The sequence below is a fragment of the Schistocerca americana genome, chromosome 2 (assembly GCF_021461395.2).
Source record: "Schistocerca americana isolate TAMUIC-IGC-003095 chromosome 2, iqSchAmer2.1, whole genome shotgun sequence".
In the NCBI taxonomy this organism is placed as follows: Eukaryota; Metazoa; Arthropoda; class Insecta; order Orthoptera; family Acrididae; genus Schistocerca; species Schistocerca americana.
The window spans coordinates 266,041,381-266,067,120 of NC_060120.1; the positions used below are offsets into that span (position 1 = coordinate 266,041,381).

At 41.5% G+C, this 25,740-nt stretch overlaps 1 protein-coding gene across 1 annotated transcript in view; it reads left to right on the forward strand.

Moving 5' to 3' along the window:
- Nucleotides 1-25,535, forward strand: part of LOC124593950 — a 61,436-nt gene extending 35,901 nt beyond the window's left edge. The window contains exons 2-8 of the mRNA XM_047132298.1: nucleotides 1,085-1,210; nucleotides 1,903-2,041; nucleotides 6,550-6,674; nucleotides 10,446-10,568; nucleotides 13,942-14,073; nucleotides 18,621-18,674; nucleotides 25,187-25,535. Coding sequence (XP_046988254.1) covers nucleotides 1,085-1,210; nucleotides 1,903-2,041; nucleotides 6,550-6,674; nucleotides 10,446-10,568; nucleotides 13,942-14,073; nucleotides 18,621-18,674; nucleotides 25,187-25,341 — 854 coding nt within the window. The 3' untranslated portion in view covers nucleotides 25,342-25,535. The remainder of the gene's footprint in view (nucleotides 1-1,084; nucleotides 1,211-1,902; nucleotides 2,042-6,549; nucleotides 6,675-10,445; nucleotides 10,569-13,941; nucleotides 14,074-18,620; nucleotides 18,675-25,186) is intronic.
- Nucleotides 25,536-25,740: the final 205 nt, after the last annotated feature.

The following is a 25,740-nucleotide window of genomic DNA, read 5'->3' on the forward strand; positions in this document are numbered from 1 at the left end:
ATGTTCAGTAGCATCCCGGATGTGCTCTATCCGTTCACATCTGGCCAGTTTTGGGGTGGGGGATGGGGGGTTCACTCAGCACTGTATTCCTCTAAAGCACTCTGTCTCTCTACTGCCGTTGCAATAATACAATGTTCTGGCTGATTAGTGTAGTTCTGAAAAGTATACAGATGTTAAATTATTGCATTTATCCAAAAATGCACTCAGTCACTTGAAGTATACTTTTGTACCTGATCCATGTGCAGGTGGGCATTGGTTCGGGGTTGTCAATTTATATAAGAATGTTGAAGTGTGCCCTGCATCTGATACACGTCTATTAAGCTCCCTCCAAAATAATGAACGCGGAGTCCCACGACTGCAAATGAGACAAGAAACACAATATTTTGGTTTACTCTGATGAAGTTATCCACAAAAAACTGAGAGACAATGTCAGTATTAATATATTATGATCTTTGCACATCTGACAAATGGTTTGGGGGGAAGGACAATAACAATCGCCCAAGTCAATTACTTGCAAAGACGATGTGTACAGCGATTCTCATGATGTTAACTGAAAGGCAGATAGTAATACAGAAGGCAATGAATCACACCTGTGGTCGGAGTTGAAAGCATACTGTTCATTGAATCAAGATACAAGTCTTCAATGTGAAGAATATTTAAAGGTAAGTCGTTATGATGAATAGGGTTCAGGAACAGTTATAGGAGCAATATGCAAGCAATCATTAGTGGTTAGCACACTGGACTCGCATTCGGAAGGACGACGGTTCAATCCCACGTCCGGCCATCCTGATTTAGGTTTTCCGTGATTTCCCTAAATCGCTCCAGGCAAATGCTGGGATGGTTCCTTTGAAAGGGCAAGGCCGGCTTCCTTCCCCATCCTTCCCTAAACCTACGAGAGCGATAATCTCGCTGCTTGGTTTCTTCCCCCAAACAAGCAACCAACCATGCAATAATTTCTAGCAGTCTTACATTGCTAAGCTCTGTTTCGTTTACTGTTACCCTACCTACATTTTGTCTGCCTCTTAGGAATTCTGTGAGAAAGCAGCCACTGGTTCTAATTAATATACACATTTGTTTGTTACAGATGCCAGGGCCACAAGATGTAGAGTAGAGGACTGCCCCAACTTCAGAGCCATACGGTACTACGAGGAGCTGGGCTGCGTTCCAAGTGACGGCTCCAGAGAATGCTGCCCCAGCCGCTTCGACTGCAGTAAGTATCCTATCTGGAAGTTATGACTTCGATCTGTAATGCGTACCTTGAGAATAAACTAGAAAGTATAAACTAGAAACATGCCATACCTTTCACAATGGGAACAAATTGTTTTCTAGTCTACAGCTGGGTGCCTTCAGTGCCACAACAACCACTTTCATTCCGCATCCACAACCCCAATGAAAATGTATTTTTGACCTCTTACAATCTGAGCGTAATGCTGGGGTAATACCACCTTTTCCACTGACAGACAGCAAAAGTGCACCGAGCTGCGCTTCGGTATTCGGCAAAAATTACTGTCGTTTGACGGCCAAAGCCAACGGTTGGTTATAATTAAATTGACGGTCTTCAGAACACTAGAGTATCGACTGATATACATCGTAGGACGCTGAAACATCGTAGGTGTGCTCGTCAACCGGTATGTTCACACAATATGCTCAAATAAATAATTGTCCTCCTTGCCGCTTCCAATAATCAGCGCATTTCCTCGAAACGTTCCCCACGTGGGCTTCCTACAACTGAACCACCATTCGGTGCAGTGATTTTTAGTTTCTATTTATTATATTTGTGACAACAAATCGTAATCAAATCACAAAGACAGAAGACGTTTCTGTTTAAAAAATGTTATTGTGTTCAGGAAAGATCATGTAGTCGTATGCCATATGTAATACTTTAAAAAATTATTTTTCTAGGTACACTTCTGTCGTTGGACAAGGCAAAGTGCTATTACAAAGGGAAAACTTATGAACCTGGCCTAGAAACAGGGGAAGAACTAGACTTCAAGTGCATACCGAGTTGCGAATGCAGTAGCGATACGGACGGAACGAATGGGTAAGTGAAGTGTCCCATCTGCTCTGAATCTGTATAACCTATAATTACATTAGGTTACCTTCCATTAGGAGCGTGGGTGCACCCAGCAACTGTCTTATGGTTTACACATGACAGAGCACAGTAACCAGTCGTCCTTTTTTGTGAAATCTAGATTTCGGCTAGTGCCTAGCCATTGTCAATGCATTATTTCATAGTATCAAATCATGTCAGTTCACTCCTGTTCGGGCGTTTGTAACAATTCTTTCAAGAATACTCACAGTAGTCATTTGTACGTAAATAAAACTATATGTTTTACAGTAATTTCAGCATCGCGAAACAAGCTAACCAAGTTAACCAACAGATATGTACAGTCAACTTATTAGCCGAAAACGTTTGAAATTAGGTTTCTAAAATATGAGATGAATTAAAAACATAGAGTGTAACAAGCAGTGCTATCACACGTTATCTGCAAAAGTTAGTAATGTGTGTGAAAATATTCAGTATTTGTCTCATTGTTGACGCAGTGCGTAATTATCACATTTCAGTCTTAAAAGACTGACAAGTATACCACATTTATACAAGCTTCTGCAGAAAAAAAAAACATAATTGGGTGAATGTATACACCAGGTATTAGAAGTGGCACATGTGCTCGCCACAGCGCAATTTCCAGCAGTGGGTCCTGGTCCTACATCTTCCTCTGTTAGTTGTCGGTGAACTGTTCCTGTGAGAACAAGGCCCTGCAGGAGTTTTACGTCCATCCACAGTTACTTCGACCCCTACCATTTGCTGTCATCACAACTACATCATAAACTAAAGAGCCAAAGAAAGTGCTATACCAGCCTAATATCGCGTAGGGCCCCCGCGAGAGCACAGAAGTGCCGCAACGCGAAGTGACATGGACCCGACTAATGTCAATGAGGCAGAGCATCTACGAGGTAGCATTCAAGTGGGGATATTCCCGTACGACCATTTCACGAGTGTTACGTAAATGTCAGCAGTCCGGCAAAAAAACAAATCTCCGACGTCGCTGTGGCCAGAAAAAGCTCCTGCAAGAATGGGACAAACGGTGACTGAAGAGAATCGCTCAGTGTGACAGAAGTGCAACCCTTCCACAAAGTGCTGCAGATATCAATGCTGGGCCATCAACAAGTGTCAGCGTGCTTATCATTCAACAAAACATCATCGATATGGGCATTCGGAGCCGAAGGCCCACTCGTGTACCCTTGATGACTGCACGACACAAAGATTTAGTCTGGCCTGGGCACGTTAACACCGAATTGGACATTTGATGACTGGAAACATGTTGCCTGGTCGGATGAGTCTCATTTCAAATTCTATCGAGCGGATGGACGTGTGCGGGTATAGAGACAACCTCATGAACCCATGGACCCTGCATGTCAGCAGGGAACTACACAAACTGGTGGAGACTCTTTGATGGTGTGGGGTGTGTGCAAAATGGTTCAAATGGCTCTGAGCACTATGGGACTCAACTGCTGAGGTCATTAGTCCCCTAGAACTTAGAACTAGTTAAACCTAACTAACCTAAGGACATCACAAACATCCATGCCCGAGGCAGGATTCGAACCTGCGACCGTAGCGGTCTTGCGGTTCCAGACTGCAGCGCCTTTAACCGCACGGCCACTTCGGCCGGCTGGGGTGTGTGCAGTTGGAGTGGTATGGGATCCCTGATACGTTTAGATACGACTCTCACAGGTGACGAGTACGTAAGCATTCTGTCTGATCACCCTGCATCCGTTCATGTCAATTGTGCTTTCTGATGGATGATTCTAGCAGGACAATGCGACACCCTATACGTCCAGAATTGCTACAGATTGGCTCCAGGAACACTCTTCTGAGTTTAAACACTTCCGCTGGCCATCAAACTTGCAAGATATGAACATTTTTAAGCATGATCTGGATGCCTTGCAACGTGCCGTTCAAAAGAGATATCCAACCGCCCCCTCCCCTCCGCCATACTTTCACTGATTTATGGACAGCCCTGCAGGGTTCATGGTGTCAGTTCTCTCCAGCACTACTCCAGACATTCTTGATGCAATAATTTACCAACAGCCGTATTGCATCAAAAAGTTCATGCCAGCCGTCGTCCCACGATCCATAATGGATCAACGAAGACTTCAGACATTAGTCGAATCCATGTCACGTCGTGTTGCGGCACTTATGCGCGATCGCGGGGCCCTGCACAATGTTAGGCAGGTGTACCAGTTTCCTTGGCTCTTCAGTGTATAATATGTACAAGAGATATGAGCTCACAATAAAACGGGAAGATCAAGAACGGAGTGCTCGGATTAAAAAGGGTGTAAGAAAGGAGTGAGGTCCTTCACTCTTACTGTTCAGTCTATTACCTCGAAGAAGCAATGGGAATCACTGTATATTTTTCTAATCGAATGCAAGGAGTGTCAATTGAAACAGTTAAAGAAAGTTTCAAGAATGGAATTAATGTTCAGTGTCAAAGGATATCAATGATAAGATTACCCGATGATATTGCTACCCTCAGTGGAAATGAAGATGAATTACGGGACCTTCTGAGTGGAATGTACAGGTAGTGAGTAAAGAATATGAATTGAGAGTAAACAGAAGAAAGCCGAAAGTAATGATAAGTAGCAGAATCGAGAACAAGGGGGAACTTAACATCAGTAAGTAGATGAAGTTTCGGTATTCTCCTAGCTAGCTAGCAAGGTAACCCATGACAGACGGAACAAGGAGGATATAAAATTCAGGCTTTGGCTGCAAAAAAGGGCATTTCTGGCCATGAGAAGGATACTACCATCAAACATTGGACTTAATTTTGTGAAGAAATTTCGGCGTGTGTGCGTTTGGACGAGAGCATTGTATGGTAATGTAACAAGGACAGTGAGAAGAAGGAAGATAATCGAAGCATTTGAGATTTGGTGCTACAGAAGAATGTTGAAAATTAGGTGGAATGATCACGTAGGGAATAAAGAGGATCTCCGGAGATTCGGGAGGGGAAGGAATATATGGGAAACCTACCAGGAAGAAGGGGCAGAAGGGCAGGACATTTGTTAAGACATCATAGAATATCTTCCATAGTACTATAGCGATCTGTATAAGGTACAATTTGCAGAGGAAAGCAGAGATCGGAATATATGGAGCAAAGTATGTTGCAAGTGTTGTGCCATATCAAATCAGTCAGAACACCGATGACTTAGAAAGAAAAAGAAAAAAAATGATGACGCGGAAGTGCTGGAGTCTTAATGAGATGGAGGTTCTTCAAAATGATGATTAAACTAGGTGGAGACATTAGTCTTAGAGGTGGGAGGTTTCCGTAACTTTCCAGTGCTGAAAATTGGAGTGCTTGAGATGGGGTAGACTGAGGGCAGAATACTTGACAGATTGTGGTGTTCAAGAAAGTTGTGAAGTGCGAAGTTGGAGGAAAGTTCGCAAACGAGAAATGTCATAAGACGATATTGTAATAAAGTTCCCAAATACAGTATTTCTTTCATTAATCAGTGTAAACTGTTTTTGATCTCTGACGGTTTTGTGAGACTGTTCTTTAAGCTGTATGAGCCCAGCGAATTATGCTCAAAACGCCTTAACTTCCAAAACCTTTCAGAATTTTAAAAGGGAAATTTTCTGTAATTTTTGTTCCCTGCAATTATGAACGGTGCATGAGTCTTGTCAACTTGACATCATTAAATAAGGCTTTGCTTCATACTCGTACAAACTCAATCGATTAGTTTTGGTACTAATGTAGCCTATACTCCGTGAATGTAAATTCGTCACCATGCAATAACGGCTATTTGCTGTAACGCAAAGTAAGTAACAGACGCTTATCTGATCCTCATAACACATTCAATTTAAGAACTTCTACTTTATTCAGAATTACTTTCAGTTATTACAAGTAACAACAGCTATCGCATTCAAAAACAGTATTGGTCTGTTAGAGTTTAATACAGTATTATTGTCCTACGGTTACAGATTCTTTAACTGTTTCAATTGACACTCCTTGCATTCGATTAGAAAAATATACAGTGATTCCCACCTAGTGGCGAATCTCGGAATGATAGTTTTACTTGATGGTTATCTTCTCGCTTTCTCAGCTAGCAGCAAATAGTGGCCGTTCCTCGTAAAAGCCGCAGAATTGGCAAAGCAAAAGGGATATGTAGTACTGTTATGACCTATAATTTGATTCGCAAATACAACGACAGAATTATAGAAAGATATTTATATTTAAAAGTTCTATAATGCGATCGTTCAAATGTATTCGCTAGCAGTTGAGAAGGGAAGAAAATATATTTTATTGTACCGAAAAATAAGCTTCTACATTTGGAAGGGATACGAAATGACAAAATGTTCAAATATCCTGTATCAGACAGGTACATTAAGAAGACTTAGGGCTTCATTAGTTTTGTTTCTGTGTCCTTTTCGCCTCTAAGAACAGAATGTATCTATAAAATTCGTGGATAAATACCAAGCCTGTTCCTTTAAAAACACTACATGCAAAGGAATCAGTCAAAACTGTGTAAAAAAATATCTCATTTTCACCACAGGGGAGAATCAGCCTTGAAATGTTATGGATATCACTGTGCATTACTCGGCGTTCCTCTAGGTCGAGAGGCAGAGTGCTACCAGACAGATAATCTAGATGGGTGCTGCCCCACTGGAGTGCGCTGTGGTGAGTAACAAAAGTTAAATAGATTCATTACACTCAGTAAATTCTTTATGGATTAAATAAAATGTCCTACAAATCAACATATATTGCTGTTTGTAAGACGTTTTATTTAGAATAAGAATGTAGGATAGACAAAAAATGCATAAATGATGCTAGACCAATCCAGATAAGTTCCTGGAGCTATCAACCATCACCTCTATTGTCTCCTAGGAAGGGTTTTAGGAAAATCCTATCTTACGTACTTGTAGCACAGTATCTAAGCATAGGGTTTGACGCGTAAACAGACATTCTTCATGTTGACGTCGACTGTGTTTCTGCTATTGCAGTTGCTGTGTGAAAAATAAGTTTCCCAAGTCGTATAAGTGCTGGACGACAGTGAAAAACATTCATCTTGATTATATAATGGTAATAAAACCATTGGCAGATGTCGACTCTGAACACAATTTACTAGTTATAAAATATAGATTAAAACTAGAGAAATTGGAGAAATGTTGGATATCAAGGAGATGAGACCTGGATAGATTGAAAGCAGCAGAGGTTGTTTAGAGTTCCAGAGGGAGCGTTAGAGTATGCTTGACTGAAACGGGGGTAAATAACTTGATATAAGTCGAATGAGTAACTCTGAGAAATGAAGAAGTCAGTAGAGGATAAATTACGCAAAAAGTCAAGGTCCAACGCATGTCCTTCAATAACTCAAGAGACGATGAGTTCACTGACAAAAGGAGAAAATATGAAAATACGCCAAATAAAGCATGCAAAAGGGGTGACAAGGAAAAAGGCGTAAGCAGGAATGGTTTGAGGAGAGACGCAAGGCTGTAGAAGAACTAGGAGAAAAAGGTAAGTAAATCCAATAGCAAAATTAAAATGGCGTTTGGATTAAAGGAAAGCTCCCGTATGTCAAGAGCTTAGGTGGCAACCCAGTACTAAGCAAAAAAGCAAAAGCTGAAAGGTGGAAGCAATATGTAGAGGAGCTACGGAAGACAATTGGACTTTAAGACAATCTTACAAAACAAAAGTGAGGGGAACTCAATAGGCCACTGAAAGAAGTAAATGGTAACAAAGCGTGTTGTGTGATGTCCTTAGGTTAGTTAGGATTAAGTAGTTCTAAGTTCTAGGGGACTGATGACCATAGATGTTAAGTCCCATAGTGCTCAGAGTCATTTGAACCATTTTTTGGTAACAAAGCCCGTGAGTGGATGAAATCCGCTCAGTATCACTGAAGTCGTTGCAAGAGCCAGACATGACAGAAGACTTCCCACCGTGTGCAAAATTTGTTAAACAGGTGTAATACCATGCCTGTTCGAGAAGAATTTAATAATTATAATTGCAAAGAAAGAAGGTGCTGACAAGTGTGAATGTTACCGGACAATTTGTTTCATTAGTCATGATTGGGACATACTGACACGAATTATTTACAAAGTAATGGAAGAAACTCGTGTAAGCCGACCTCGGGGAAAATCAGCTTGTGTTCTGGAGAAATATACCTAAACAAAAGAAATACTTACCCTACTAATTATCCTAGAAAGGTCGTTAAAGAAAGGAAAACACAAGTTACAGTATTTAAGGGCTGACAGAAATCTTTTGAGTGTGTTGAATTCAGTACACTCCTGCAAAACGTGAAAGTGGGAGGGATAAAATATACAGAGCGAATGGTAATCTACAGCTCGTACAGAAACAAGGCTGTAGCTGCAAATCGAAATACACGAAAGGGAAGAAGCAGTTGAGAATGGAGCGGAACAAATTTGCAGTGTATCGCAGACATTTTTTCAATTTGTCGCAGTAAAGGGCCGCCTGTTAACACAGAGAGAACAGTGAAATTAGTCTGTAAGAACAAGAAACTCTATGTGCCGTAATCTGAACCGCATTAAACAAATATCCGTGAAGTGGGTCCAACCTGAGAAAGAGAAAGGTAAGAAATTTAATTCTATGTATGCAAGCGAGCAGAAGTTTGCGGCACAGCCATTACACAGAACATACCATAGAAAAAATTATTTTAACATTAACACTATTTTCCGCCGGAGCTTGACTGAAGATGCTAATAATATTAACTAGGTAACACTTCCTAATACTCTACAAAGTTATATTCGTAAGGTCACGAGCGGGCTCACGGCCTCAGCTTAAATGTTGTAAATTCAACTCTGCTTTTCATGAGTTTATTAAATGACTCTCCATACAAAAAACTTTACTTAATGTTTTCCAATGTATACACACTACATATCATTTTTTATCTTTTGTATAAATGATAACTTTGTGTACTGCACGTTGTTTTACCTGCGTTTGCGGCATTCACATGTCCTCAGAAGGCGGAAGCGGGCTCGTGACCAAATAAACATAATTTTGCAAAATATTAGGAAACGTTTCCTTTTTAATATTAAAAATTATTTTAGACAAGAATAACGTACCATAAACTACGATAGATACTGTCGTAAAAACAGCTTTGTAATCGATAGTATAGTTGTTATGTTGCTAGGAAGTAAATTGAACGTAAAGACACTGAAGTTAAGTAACGGCGTAATGGAAGATTTCGTATTGATACGTAAAATAAACATGCTACAGAATTATATGTTTTGAAGAAAATAGATTTCTGAAGATCAGGCTTCCTGACTCGTCAACCAGTTACAGTTCTTCTTTCCATAGTATTCATCTACATCTACGTGATTACTCTGCTATTCACAAGTAAGTGTCTGGCGGAGGGTTCAATGAACCACATTCAAGCTGTCTCTACAGATCCACTCTTGAACGGCGCGCGGGGAAAACGAGCCCTTAAATTTTTCTGTGCCAGCCATGACCTCTCTTATCGTGATGATTTTTTTTTCTTCCTACTATGGTCTTCAGCCGAATACTGATATGATGCAACTCTCCACGCTGTCCTGTGCAATCCGCTCTGGATAACTACCGCAATCTACATGCATTTTAAGGTGCTTACTATGTTTATGATTTGGACTCCTTCTGCAATTTTTATCTCTCCTCCCCCACACACGTTTCTGTCCATTACCAAATTAACATTTCCTTGACAGGTCAGCATGTGTCCCGTCAACCTATAGCTTCTTCACGTCCAGTTGTACCATAAATACACTTTTCTTTCTAATTCGAGTCAGTCATTAAGCGTTACGTTAGAGCTGAATACCTTCGGGAAAAACAACATACGTAATTCCCTTGCTATCCGCCGTTCGCAGTACGACATAGCACGGCCGTACTGGATAATGTTACAGAGCCAGATCAGTCGGACATTGAGAGTGTTGCATCCTGCAGCTACTGAAAAGGCTGCTGCCCCTCTTGCGAAACCACGGGTTAGTCTTGTCTCTCGCCTGATACCCGTATGTTACAGTTGTGTCGTTTAGGCATGCAGGCCACCTCACCTCTCTTTCCTAGGTGCGTGAATGGCGATTTTTTATGCTTGTGTCGGTTTTGCATATATTTACTGTCCCCTGGTGGCGTCTAGAAGTCCATATCAATCCAGAAGCCAGACTGTTGTGGTGCCTTGTTCTTGTCATGACGTGATTTATTGCTATAAATAGTTCCCATCGTTGAGACCATTTTACAATACTGTAAAACCATACTGAACGCATTCGCCAGATAACGAACTCAACAGTTTAACTATCTCTCCGCTTGACGTACTGCTGTCGCAGTGGATAACAAAAACGAACAGGAGTGTCGTAAAGGAAGGGTGTTATACTGTGCTCACAGCCAAAAAATATGACTACACTGAGCAGCGTTTTACTCCTCTGAGAAACGTTGTTGTATCATTTTCTTAAAATAACAAATCTTTTGCAGTGAATGATACCGAAATTCCTCCGGCCGAGTGTTCATACAAGGGGAAGACATACTTCGAAGATCAGAAAATAGATGGAACTTCCTCAGAGTGCAAGCTGTGCATCTGCCAAAAAGGATTTGACGGTAAGTGACTCACCCCCCTGCAGACATACCGTCTGAATTCATATCGACGATATAAACATTGATTAAACACATCCAGCCAACAAATAAATGCTACGACGTTATGTACTGTAGATGTGACATGTTGATTCTGTTTCAAGGTATACTAGAAAAAGTTGTTTTCCAATTCTCTGGTAATCACACTCTCCTCATTAAGAAGTATTATTTCCATACGCGAATAGAGGGTATCCGTAAGTTCCTGTTTCAAAACTCAGCACATTATGAACTTTTGTCATCGCTAAAATATTTAAAAACATGTAGCACCTTGTCCAAAAGGGTATGTCCATACACGTATTGTTCACAGATGCTTGTTACATTATACAAATATTTTAGTGATGACAAATAGTTATAATGTACTGAGTTTTATCCACTTGAAATCTAGTCGTTGAGGTTCAGCGGAGAATGAACAAGTTTTACTACAAAAAATGTTCTGAAGTTGGACAGCTAAGACCGTTGAAACCGGTTGTCTTGAATAAAAAATATTTTGTGCTATCTTAGCTTTTAAATGGTTTCTAAAAATTGAAAACCGATTTCATTATGCTTTTTATGCGGTGTTTCTCCTCATGAGAATTAAAAACCGATTTTCCCATCTGATATGGTACGACCTTACAATAATTCTTCGAGAAAATGGGATGATAGCAATATATATATATATATATATATATATATATATATATATATATATATACAACAATTTGAATCTTTTAAGACACGTCACTCAAAATATTATTACGATGAAAGAAATATTATGCACTGAAACAATCAATTTCTAGAAAATAATGAAATATGTTCATTTGTTAATGTGATCGTAAAGTTTACTCTCACTCAAAGTTTTCAGGCTTTTCTCCTTTGCTTTGAGTGCCAGTAAGCTAGAGGTACGAAATATGTCATTGTATGGGTTTAATTGTTAAAGAAGCAGCATTTATTAAATTACGACTATCGCCTTCTTTTCGGTTTATTTTTTTTTAATATTTGACTGTAACTATTATATAGCACTATGAAACACAATATGGTATACTGCATAGCAATGTGATTAAAATATGATGTTTCGTTCATATACGTGGAGAATTAGTACTTTTAACGTTAATTTTAAATAAAATTATTGTGTTGCAATCTTAAATTTTCAAGAATGTTATGAATTAAAATTTCAGAGCTGAAAGAACGGAAGTTAGTGGTAAACATTGCACGAACGTTGACACCATTAGTGATGGAGTCCAAGCTCGCATTGATGGTGTATGGGGAATGAAATCGACTGTATTCTCTTGAAAGAAAACATCTTGGCATTTGTCTTCTGTGATTTATGGAACTTACAATAAACTTGGGCGCCCAAATGATAGTTCATTATCCCACTGCTGCTATGGCCTTCTACCTCGGTTCGTGCTGAAGAGTCTATTGGAACATACTCTAGCCCGATTGTGTATCGATTTTTGTATTTATTTAGAAGCGCTCTTGCTCAACTTATTGATAGCATTAACAGGGATTCTCAAGAATTGAACTCGATTTTCGGAGACAGTGTACAGTAGTTAAGATGCTGTTTTTGTTGTTGTTGCTGCTGTCTTCAGTCCAAAAACAGGTATGATGCAGCTCTCCATGCTACTCTATCCTGTGCACGCCTTTTCATCTCCGAATAACTGCAGCAATCTACATCCTTCTGAATCTTCTTAGTGTATTCATCTCTTGATCTCCCTCTACGGTTTTTACTCTCCACGCTTCCCTCCAGTACTACATTGGTGATCCCTTGATGCCCCGCAACGTGTGGCCAACCGATCTCTTCTTCTAGTCAAGTTAAGTAACAAATTCCTCTTTCCCCCAATTCTATTCGGTACCTCCTCATTAGTTATGTGATCTACCCATCTAATCTTCAGCATTCTTCTGTAGAACCACATTTCGAAAGGTTTTATTCTCTTCTTGTCTACACTGTTTATCGTCCTTGTTTCACTTCCATACACGGCTACACTCCATACAAATACTTTCGGAAATGACTTTCTGACACATCTATACTAGATGTTAACAAATTTCTCTTCTTCAGAAACTCTTTCATTGCCATTGCCAGTCTATTTTTTATATCCTCCCTGCTTCGACCATCATCAGTCCCTTAGAACTTAGAACTACTTAAACCTAACTAACATAAGGACATCATACACATCCATGCCCGAGGCAGGATTCGAACCTGCGACCGTAGCAGCAGCGCGGTTCCAGACTGAAGCGCCTAGAACCGCTTGGCCACTCCATTCTCAACCACCGCTTTCCTTTCATGTCCAACGACTCTTATAACTGCCATCTTGTTTCTGTACAAATTGTAAATAGTCTTTCGCTCCCTGTATTTTACACCTGCCACCTTCAGAATTTGAAAGAGAGTTTTCCAGTCAAAATTAATTAAGATGCTATATTAATCAAATTAATGGAGACGAGTTTCAGATAGTGGTCACGATATTTTGCTATCCTGCCCCCCCCCCCTAACCAGTTGTGGCGAATGACGATATAGTTTCCTGTGCTTGGAAGCAGCTATCCGATCCATTGAACGTTTCTTGTACACTTAATCCAGCAGAAAATATGAGTATAGAGCTAAATTCGAGGATCGATGACTAATTCCTACATCACGGAACCTCGAATACCCTTATTGTGAACACAAAGTATTCACTGCAGTTAAGCCAATACAAAAAATACAGTGTCCCCTCTGCAGCAGCTGAGAATGTCTCAAGTGAACTGAAAGTTAGTCATCCCAGAAGGTTGTGACATAAATATGAACTTGCTTGTACTGCAAATAAAAATTTTTCATGTAGTTTTAAACATGGCTGTTTCTCAGCAACCGTATAGTAGTTTCACAGTGCAATCACACAGCGAACCGGTTGAAAATAACGTTTGGTACGTTGACCTAAGTTTCGACACCTCTAACGATGTCTTCTTCAGAATGAAATTTTGAGAAATCGTAAAATTACATTGCGAGAAAGCAATGGTCAGAATTAAGAACAGATATGCTCAAAGTCAAAAATAAATAAATAAATAAATAAAACTGGTTCCAGCCTTTAGCACGTATGCCTAGCTAAGAACAACATCTGACTGGCATTATTGTTTTATTTTATTTTTTAGCTTTAGCATATCTGCTCTTAATTCTGACCGCCCATCTTTTCTGGCAATGTATTTTTACCGTTTCTCAAAATTTCATCCTCATGAAGACAACATTAGAGGTGTTGAACCTGGGTCGATGTACCAAACAGTTATTTGTAACCGGTTGGGTGTGTGATTCCTAAGATGAAAACAATAATCTTTCAGTTTGAAATATTTTTTCCTGCGTCATTAAATTTGCCACAGTTTTACGAACGCTCCACTGTTGCAGGAACCTTGGATGGACCCTGGTGTAGGAGACAGACGTGTGAGTACTCCCTGGATCACAGGGCTTCTGAACTAAGGGGATGTGCGCCGGTATTCCGTGATGGCGAGAACTGTTGTGCTTCCCGATTTTACTGCCGTAAGTATTACTACTTAGGTTATCGTAATTACCTCTAATAAAAACTAACCAATACATTCCAAATGCCACTTACTACACCTGTCTACATGAAGCGCATTCTAATATGTGTCCGTGACCAAAGTGGCATTATGTCTCCACCTGGGAGTGACCGCTGAAAATGTTTCGTAATTATTTTAATATGAAAATTTTACTGTAACCAAGATAATGGTGCTGAGATAGAAACGCATTTACTAAAAATAGTCACTGTAAGACAAAGAGCGAATTAGGATTCAAAAGGGTATGAGACAGGGATGAAGGCTTTCGTCCCCATTCTCCATCAAGAAAGCTATGACGGCAATGAAAGTTCAGAATGGGATTGAAATTAAGGGTGAAAGTATACGAATGATAAGAACCGCTGATGATACTGTTTTCCTCAGTGAAAGTGAAGACAAATTGCAGTATCTGCCGAACAGCGTGAGAAGTCTAATGAATACAGAATGTGGATTGAGAGTAAATCGAGGAAAGTAGAAAGTGATGAGAAGTAACAGAAATGAGAACAAAGAGAAACATAACAACAAAATTTGGGTCAAGAAGTAGACGAAGTTCACAGAGTCTGCTACCTGGGCAGTAAAATAACCTATGATGGATGGGGGAGGGAGGACGTAAAAACCAGACAAACACCCATGAAGGACATATCTGGCCAAGAGAAGTCTAATAATACCGAACATAGGCCTTAATCTGAGAAAGAAATTTCTGGCGATATGTGTTTGGAGCACAGCCCTGTCTGGTAATGAAACATGGACTGGGGAAAAACTGGAACAGAAGAAAACCGAAGGCTTTGCGAAGTGATGCTGCAGAAGAATGTTGAAAAATTGGTGAACTGACAGAAAGAATCAGGAGATTCTCCGCAAAATCGACGAGGTAAGGAATATATGGAAAACACTGGATAGACGAAGGGACAGGATTAAAGGACATCTGTTAAGGCATAAGAGAATAACATCCACCTTACAAGAGGGAGTTGTAGAGGGCAGAAACTATAGAGGAAGAAGAGAATTGAATGCTTCCAGCAGATAATTGAAGACGGAGTTGCAATTGCTGTTCTGAGATGAAATGGGTGGCACGGAGAGAAATTCGTGGAAGGCCGCATCAAAACACTAAGAAGACTGCAGACTAGGAAAAAAGACCATCTTGATAGTGTGAGCGCAAGACGTTTGGAAGAAACGGTAGTGCAGTCTTGGGGTAGGTAACAACTGTACTGACACTCGTGGTGCATGGCCTTAACATCCCAAAAGCCAATCGGAAGCTTGAAAGACCTCAACAGTTCTGCTGCTCTGACTAGGTTTGGTTGTAGTTCCGTTGCTACCACTGGCGTTATCTTTTTTGCTGTCAATCGCTACTGGTAGCCTTCACTTAAATTTATATTCCTTGGTTTTTAACGACACAGTCTCGCATCCAGGGAGTTTGCGTAAATAATTCGCCCAATTAAGGACAGTGTGAAGAGAAAATGGAAATTATACCTGGCACATTAATGTCTCACTTATTAGTTGAAGCTGAAAACCAGCAAGGGGGCCAAGAACAGAACATGCTAGCACAATCCATGACTATTCTTCAGTTTATTGGATAACTGTGGGAAACTTTTCAATCCCACGAGTTACTCTACACGAATGTGGCGGGGTACGCTGACGTCCAAGAGTTGTGCCAATCCACGACTGACGGCATTGCCCATTGGATAGTGTGGACAGCCCGTAAACTGTAACCCCAATACGGGCTGGAACTCTGAGGACAGCTGAGTTGTGCCAATCCACCACTGACATCATTGCCCGCCGGATAGTGTGGATAGTCCATCAGCAGGATCCTTGTGCATGTCCGGAATGTACATGGAGCAATGACAGACTGTAGGACTGGGAAAGTCTTCGTTCATCAACCAACCCCTCTGCCCCATTTTTCAACCAACTACAGGCGTCTCTCAAGGCTCTGTCGTCTGCCTTCATCTTTTACCTCACGCTCACCCCTAGACATTCCTAGACACCATTTCCCTACCCACATTCTGTAATGCCCTGACAAGGCCCCTCAACATGCTCCAACTCACCAATGCCTCCCTCCAACGTCACTTGAATCTTCTGATCGATTATTGCAATCCATGGAAGCTATGAGCAAATCCATATACTACCTCTCTTTCTACAACCAACCCAACCATTCGAGTAACCAGTAAAATATGTAGGACTAACTTGTGCTAGAAAGCTAACATGGAATGTACATCCCGTTGCAATGCAACACAAAGCCGAAATCGATAAAAGCAGTTAAAAATACTAACAGCTCCTCACGTCCTATCTGGAATCTACATCCTATTACCATTAACTTCCACTATAAAGTCTGGATCTGCCCCAACATAAAATATTCCTATTTTCCAACACAAAGCCCGAAATCAAAAAAGGATCTAAAACTACTTACAGGTCCTATATGGAATTTACATCCAACTACCATTATCCTCACCTTAAAACCTGTATCTGCGCCACCCTAATATATTCCTGCATTGTCTGGGTATCTGTCTCTCCTAAATTCTACAAATCGCTTTAAATCTTGGAGGGACATGCACTTCGCCTCATCTTACACACCTGCCTTTTCAACTCGCATCCGAAACTAACTAATCCTCCTTCCTCAGCTTCTCTTCCAGGACTATCTTCGGACTCAATATTTTAATCGTGAAAGCAATTCCTGGTATGCAATGATGTATCCACTACTCACCAATACAGGTACCGTTCTGCGCCCCTGTATCCTTATCACATATTCCACGCACTTTCACGCACTACTCATCATTTCTTGCTAGTACTGCAACGATCAAATCCATCTTAAGATTTACACTTTTTTCAGCCACAATCACAATGCCCCACCTCGCCAATCCTTCCCATTTTTCTCCATCCTTTCAATGAACTTTAGTCGCTACCTGCAGTTCTACAAAAGCCCATATAATCATACACATCGTTCCACCTCCATCATGTACGTTACCATTTTCATGTACCATCAACATTATCATTATAAGATAGCAACATTAACATTATCATCTTTCATTTTATTTAAGTGTAATATAAAATCATCTTGTTGAGTCCATACCACCTCGTGATGCTGCACTACACCGGGCAAAATGAGGTACGACATGACATTAGAGGGCATCCCACGACATCCTTTATCTCAGTGTAGAAGACATCAACAGGCTTTCGCCTTCGTGGCTCTCGTCGAACCAAACGCCCAGCAAGGTGAGAGGGGAGGATAAACAGCACCAGCAGACAAGCGACGCGGCACAACAACAAGAACAATAATATTTTTAATTTTCTCTCTGTCAGTATCTGCTTTCATTATTTGAACAGTGACGAAGGGCTATCAAGAGCAGCCGGAAGTCTTTTACCCAGTAACTCCAGTTATTCGAAAAAGCGCTGAAAAATAGCCTTTCGTAACTGGATGGACTCTGTCTTTCGATTGTGTCCACATCAAGGTGCACAAAAGGAACTGCGAAGAATACAGACTATACCAATGAAAATGTCAGAACGCTGAAAAGTGAAGAAGTCTGGAGTATGAAGCAGTCTCAGGACGCACACTGCTTTAACATCTATCGCAACGGCCGCTAAAGCCTGCACACTTAGGTCTAAAGGACACTGAAGAACACAGAGAAATTCTTTTACTATAAAAGGTAAACTGAACCATTTCCGATCTATCTGTGGTGTACTCTGGGTAAAATTGAGAAGTGGCTTGCTTCTCAAGCTTCTTCTCGATAATGTTATCAGTAATGTTGAATTTAACTTCAGTATTTGTAACTATTCTTGTTGCTGTGTTAAGGTCCTGGTCATAATCTTCTTGGGACCATGTGGTGGAAAAGAGATGACGGAAAAGAGATGACGTACCACGTGCTGGAGCTGAACATGTCTGTAATGTATTGAGTGTAGAGATGAAGCTGTGATGAATGTGTACATAAAATAATCTTTCCTATGAATTTTTAATCTGTAGGTTGACAACTAGAAAGATACTGGTAGAAACACCTAACTCCATACTGACGTACGCTACATGTTCACAATTTCCAGTAACTTACGGGGGTTGCCTAGTGGAAATTTTCCACAAAAAACGATTGTCATCAACATATCTGTACCAATACACTGCATGTTTTACCAGAGGACTAGAATTAAGAAATTATTCGTGAACATTTCTGGGAGTAATGGAAAATGGGCGAGCCCACTGCCAGCCCATCAGATTGCTTGTAGTAACTCCCTTAAGAGGAGAAATGACTTTGATTTAAAGTACCTTCCATGGTATTGTATGTGCTCAGTTGTTTTTGTGAGTTAAAATTGTATATGTAAAGCCATGACGTCAACCATTCATCCAATTTTTGCAATGAGTTGTGTTCTGGAAAATGGGCATACAACACGAAACCTATGTCGTACGAAAAAACATGTTTTCTTAAAAAAGCATATACACTGCTCAGCACTTCACCAAGAATATACAGATGAATCAGTTGAAAAGTAGAAGTGTGTCGAAAATAATTTATTTATTCTTATTATTGGATTTTTTTTTCATTACAGCTTCTGCGGACGATAGTGTGGTGAGACATTCAGAGTCTACAACACAGAATGAAGGTTAGTATCTCTCATTCAGAATTTCCTGTAATGCTTCGAATTACGCTTTCATAATATTTCACATTATGTCTTAGCCAAGTATCATCGGTCATTGTGGCTACAACTAATAATCATTAACTGATAACTTCAGTAGCCAACGTTACAAATTTGAGACTTACCGTCAGCTTTTACACCATTTGGATTCTAAAGCTAGTCCTAAGTATCACCAACCATCATCCTTCAGCGGAAATTTTCTTAGTTTATTTACACTAACTGCAGCACTCGAAGGGTAGTCTGTATCTAGATGAGGAGACAATGATCACTATTGCCTCCGTGGATATTATGAGTGAGCATGTGGTAATATTTTACTGCAGGGGACACTGAAAATTTACTTTGAATTTCCTCTTTAGTGACATACTCTCCGTTTGGAAACACTTTCGCCAGACAATATCGGATAACGGTTACTGCCATCTTTTGAGGAGTACAACGCCTGGGAATACTGATGTTTCGGCTTAACGTCATGTCGAAGTCTATTCCATGAGAGAGAGGATAGCGGATAGGATCAGGGAAGGTTGGGAAAAGAAGTTGGCCGTTTTGCAACCCTCCCCGAATTTGCGTTATGCGACTTACGGGAACAACGGAGAAACCGGGCAGAGAACTGAACTGACGTCCTCCAGAAAGCGAATCCAGCTGGTTGACTACGTAATCGGAATAATTGCTGGAGCTCATCCAAGATCATCCTGCAGACACTTATTTAAAGAGCTAGAGATCTTCACTGTAGCCTCACAATATATATATATTCACCTATAAAAATTTTTATTAACAATCCGAACGAATTCAAAAGTAATAGCAATGTACATGGCTACGGCACTAGGAGAATGGATGATATTCACTACTCAAAGTTAAATCTAACTTTGGCTCAGAAGGGGGTAAATTATGCTGCCACAAAAGTCTTTGGTCACTTATGTAACAGCATCAAAAGTCTGACAGATAGCCATATAGCATTTAAAGGGAAATTAAAAGAGTTTCTTAATTGTAACTCCTTCTACACATTAGATGAATTTTTGGATATAGTAAGTGGGTAATTTCCCCAACCCCCACCAAAAAAATTAAAAATATTAAGTGTCATGTAATATTTTGTGTAATGTAATATCTTGTATAGAAACCTTTTATTAACCTGACACGTTCCACATCATTACGAAGTGTCGTATTCATGATCTATGGAACAAGAACTAATCTAATCTAATCTAAACTGCCATATGTCGCTCGGTTACAACGTCTGGATCCATTGCTTATCATCCAATCCACAAAATTCGGTCAGACGCGTTACTGATCACGCAGCTTAGTGTTCACTGGTGACACTTGGCGTACGTACTTAGATATGAATGTGACCTGATTATCTCTTATGGTTGGATAATATACGAGTGAGTCAGCTTTCTAATTGTCAAAATTCTAGCTTAAATAGCTCTGAATATTTACGTTTGGCAGTCATTTACTTCTGCTGACGGGTTATGATCTTTTATTCTTATCAGACAAACCACTCTCCAAATACATTCTCCAAAGACGAGTCCTGATGCCACTATTTTTTATTTTATTCAAAGTTTCTGCTGCAGTATTCAGCTCAGTTTACCGAGCGAGGTAGTGCAGTAGTAAGACACTGGACTCGTATTCTACAGGACAGAGGCTGAAATACCCGTCCAGCCATCCAGATGTAGGGTTATGCGATCTCTCTGAATATCTGTAGGCAAACGCCGCAATGGTTCCGTTTCCCTCCTCACCTTTCCCCAATCGAAGCATGTGCCACGTCACTAATGATCTTGTCATCACTGGACGTTAAAATCCAATATTTCTGCTTCCCCTGATCTTACAGTTTGTTCTCAAAGAATGTTATAAACTGAAGCGCCAAAGAAACTGGTATAGGCATGCGTATCCAAATACAGAGATATGTAAACAGGCAAAATACGGCACTGCGATCAAGAGACAAGTGTCTGGCGGAGTGGTTAGATCGGTTACTGCTGCTACAATGGTAGGTTATAAAAATGTATGTGAGTTTGAACATGGTGTTAATGCCAGGGAACGAGAGATGGGACACAAAACCCGGAAATTCAACTAATTATCTGCTGTTTTCCCTGACATACTTTTCCATGCGCGTCTTCCGCACCAATTTACAAATTATGATGCGTAATTATATGGTATTCTGGCGGCACTGGAGAGGGATCACAGACATCACCGTACAAGGTTTCTTGTCTTTTCCGACTCGCTTAGTGCACTGCAAGCACTTCACTAAATGTATCTGGTAGACCCACTGATTCAGCCCACCCATGACTCCTTACAGCGTCTCCAACACCGTGGCAAGGAGATGAGCTTCTTCTGGGTGCTTGGCCACACCGGGACACAGAGAAGCGAGATGGCCGACAAAGCCGTCAATGGAGCATGTCGGGATGGCGCTGTCCATGAGGGACCTATCCCGTTGCACGCCATCGTATCATTTACTGACAGACGCGTTATACGTGAGTGGGAGACTGAATGGTTGACAGAAAACAAACAGCGGTCGCTCAGATCGACTACACAGGCATAGCGGACGTCATGTCAGCCTCGCCGCTGGAAAGAGGTTCTGCTTACCAGACTGCGCATCGGGCATAGCCCTTTAACACATGTCTTCCTCCTCCAGTGGGAGGATACACCACTCTGTAAAGCTTGTGTCGTCGCACTTTCAGCTCAGCATATTTTGGGATCGTGCATCCTATATAATGATATTAGGGCAGCCCTCAGTCTCGATGGAGATATGGACACCATCCTTGCAGACACTGATTCCCGTGTTACGAGAGTGGCGACATTTTGTGAACTGTCAGGCCTCATCTCTAAATTGGTGGGGAAGAGAGGCCGACTTTAATACATTATAAAGTGCTCCGCATGTGGGGACAGCCTTCGTTCCCACACACGAGATTAGCATGCTGACTTCTCGTCAGGGTGCTGATGACCATGATGTTGAGCGCCACCCAACTCAAATCATCATCATAATCATCACCTGACTATCTGTAGGGAAAGGCCGCCATGATTCCACTTCCCTCCTCACCCTTCGCCAATCGAAGGTTCTGCCGTATCACTAATCTTGTCGTCAGCGGGACGTTAAAATCCAATCTTCCTTCTTCGTGTGATCTTACCGTTTGTTCTCAATGATTGTTATATGTTGCTTAATGTTGCCAAAAACAGTAAGTAATTGAAACTCTCACTGAAAATAAAACAAAATTACTCTGTCAACGACATTCAGGGTCCAGTCACATTAATGTTACCTCCACCAATTTTCGACGTCAGCGTGCAATAAAAGCTCACACGTGGAAGTTGGTAGTACTAGCAGTGGAGGATACGTAAAGTGTGCTGGGGGCAAGCCGGAAAACGGTGCAGTCGTTATCGTAATGCGGGAATGGAGCGATTCATCTACGTCCAGAATACCATGATCATTAGATTCGGGGCAGGGGTGAAAGGATTTCCGGAACGGCTTAATTTGTAAACTGATCGCGTGCCGCCATGGTTAAAGCGTACTGTGTACGGCGATATGGCGCTACCAAGGACTAGCGCCGAGGTAATTGTGGTGCACTGTGGACCTTAGCTGACGGAGATGAACGACGGCTGGGCAGACGTGTACGGGCGAACAGACGTGCCAGTATGGAACAACAGACTGTCCAGCTGAACGAAGGGGCTGCGAGCAGTGTCTCGTCAACGACCGGCCAGCCAACGTTGCTGCCTGTGTCCAATTCTAGCAGGCGCCCGGTTCACGCGCCCGTGCTCACTGCTGTCAATGGGCGACGAAGGCCCGAATTCGCACGCCAGTTCCACAGCTGGACGTCCACTGAGCGGCGACAGGGGGTCTTTTCAGATGAACCACATTTTTTGCTCCATCGGCATGTACAGCCTGAAACAGCTGAAAGCAAACATCCAGCAACCAGGAGGGACCTTTATGGTCTGAGGAAGGTATAATTGGAACTGTCTGGATGATTTCGTTATTCTGAAAGGCACAGTGGACCACCACGAGTATGTATCTATCTTTGGGGGTAGTTGCGCGATGGCACGGCCACTTCTGCCAGCAGGATAATGCAACGTGTCGAGACTCTCACAGTGTAAGTCCGTGGCTCGAAGAGCATCAGGATGAGTTTACTCTACTCCTCTGGCCACCGTACTCCCCGGACTTAAACCCAATCGGGAATCTGTGGGACCACCTCGATCGGGCTGTACAGGGAGCGATCCTCAACCGAGGAACCTAGCGTAGCTAGTCACGGCCCTGGAATCGACGTGGCTCCGCAACTCCGTTGGTACCTTCCAGAACCTCACCGACTCTTAATGCTCGTCTATCAGCGGTCCACGGTGTAAAGGGCTTTTGGCAGGTGCTCACATTTATGTGATTGGGCACTGTACTTATGGAGACAGCAAAACATCGATCCTAGTTGTACATGAGGTACTTGCAGCAAGCGTGTGTATCTGGAAAACTCAGAAAAACTTTCCTCTCCAGAAAAGCCGTTCCTCCACTGCACAAGTTTTCCTTACATAATTTGCACCCAAACAGAATTAGAAACGTTGTTCTTGTTAGACGGATTTCATGTAAACGAAGAATAATTCGAGGTGGTACACTGGTTCCTTTAGAGGTCACAGTTCGTAGTAATTGACGAAACCTCATCGAGTAAAACAGAAGTGATTCCTGACGTTCCCGAGGGTAGGGTTACGGACCCTCTGCTGTCCCTCGTCTACATAAACGATTTGGGAGACAATATGAGCAGCCGTCGTAGTTCGTTTGCAGATGATGCTGCCGTTTATCGTCTAGTAAAATCATGAGACGATCAAACCAAATTACAAAACGATTTAGAAAAGATATTTGTATGGTGCGAAAATTGGCAGTTGACCCTAAATAGCCGGCCGTTGTGGCCGAGCAGTTCTAGACGCTTCAGTCCGGAACCGCGCTGCTGCTACGGTCGCAGTTCCGAATTCTGCCTCGGGCATGGATACGTGTGATGTCCTTAGGTTAGTTAGGTTTAAGTAGTTCTAAGTCTAGGGGACTGATGACCTCAGATGTTAAGTGGTGGTGGTGGTTAGTTTTTAACGTCCCGTCGACAACGAGGTCATTAGAGACGGAGCGCAAGCTCGGGTTAGGGAAGGATTGGGAAGGAAATCAGCCGTGCCCTTTCAAAGGAACCATCCCGGCATTTGCCTCAAACGATTTAGGGAAATTACGGAAAACCTAAATTAGGATGACTGGAGACGGGATTGAACCGTCGTCCTCCCGAATGCGAGTCCAGTGTGCTAACCACTGCGCCACCTCGCTCGGTAGATGTTAAGTACCATACTACTCAGAGCCATTTGAACCATTTTTTTACCCTAAATAAAGAAATCAGTGACATCATCCACGTGAGTGCTAAAAGGAATCCGTTAAACATAGGTTACACGATAAATGATTCAAGTTCTATGGCAGTAAATTCAACTACATATATAGGAATCAAAATTATGATCAACTGAAATTGGAAAGAACACATACCAATGTTGTGGTGAAGCAAACCGAAGACTACGTTTTATCAGGAGAACACTTAGGAAATGTAACAGATCTACTAAAGAGACTGCCTGCACTACGCTTGTCCGTCCTCTTCTGGAATACTGCTGCGCGGTCTGGGAGCCTTACCACATCGGTTTAACGGAGTACATCGACAAAGTTCAAAGAAAAGCAGCACGTTTTATATTATCGTAAAATAGGGGAGAGAATTTCACTGACGTGATAGAGGATTTGGGTTGTTCATCACTAAAACAAAGGCGTTTTTCGTTCCGGCGGTATTTTCTGACGAAATTTCAGTTACCAACTTTCTCCTCCGAACGCGAACATATTCTATTGACGCCGGCCTTCATAGGGAGAACCGATCATCATAATAAAGTAAGGGAAATCAGAGCTCACGCGGAAAGATATAGGTGTTCGTTCTTCTACGCGCTGTTCGAGGTTGGAATAATAGACAATTATTGTGAAGGTGGTTTGATGAACCCTCTGCCAGGCACTTAAGCGTGAGTTGCAGGGTATCCATGTAGGTGTAGATATAGACATGTTACGTTGAAAACTGATCGTCCGTCGTACATTCTTTATGTCAGTCACTATAGAAAAGTTGTCGTAGAAACAGAACTACATGATTTTATTTATTGTTTCCTCTTGGGATTTTCTCATACGTCTAAATTTTACAGCATTCAGCAAAAAAGTCAGTTTCAGTTTTGCAGTTACTACACTTATATAAGCACTCGGTAACGCCGATTCATATAACATCCTTGCGATCAGTAACCATTAAATTCACTATTACGGACACTGGATAACATGAAATCAATCGCACCGCCATCAGTAGTGTTAATTTACCAGCATTATGTGTTGGCATTAAGTATTATGTGTCCCTGACAAACTTAGTGGCTGTATCTTTGTGTGTTTGTGTGTGTGCGCGCGCGCTTGTGGCAACAGCAACTACAGATCTACAAATGACGGGCAAGAATACATATATGATTGCTCTCTCTTACAGTTGCAGGCGACCAGTGCTCCTTCGGAGAGCACAGACTGAACATCGGCGACGAACTTGCGGTCGGCAGCAGACGCTGTGTCAAATGCAGGTGTGACGTGCCTCCGTTCATAGTGTGCACGGAGACATCTGAATGCGATGCACACCTCGATTCATAACTTGCACATAGAGTCCAGATCTTGGATGAGACGAACATGATTTTAGGTCTTCAGACGTTTATATATCAGATTACGATTTACATGTCACGTTTCAAAGAAAAAAATTTATCATTGAAATGTAATTAACATGAAAATGAAAGGAAAGTAATAAATCACAGACCAAGCACTAATTCCAGTGGTCTATCTGAAGGAAATTAACCTCAGTGCTACATTGGTATAGTTATACGTATAATGCTATATAGGTGCAGTACATTACCTACAACTTGTAACACATCTTCTAAATGATTGTTCATATTGACTGTATATGTAAATCGGTAGTAGACATCGTATAGCATAATGGCTGGCTGTGGTTATTCATGGTGGTCCTGACATGGGATGCCCAAACTGATGTCTTGTCAG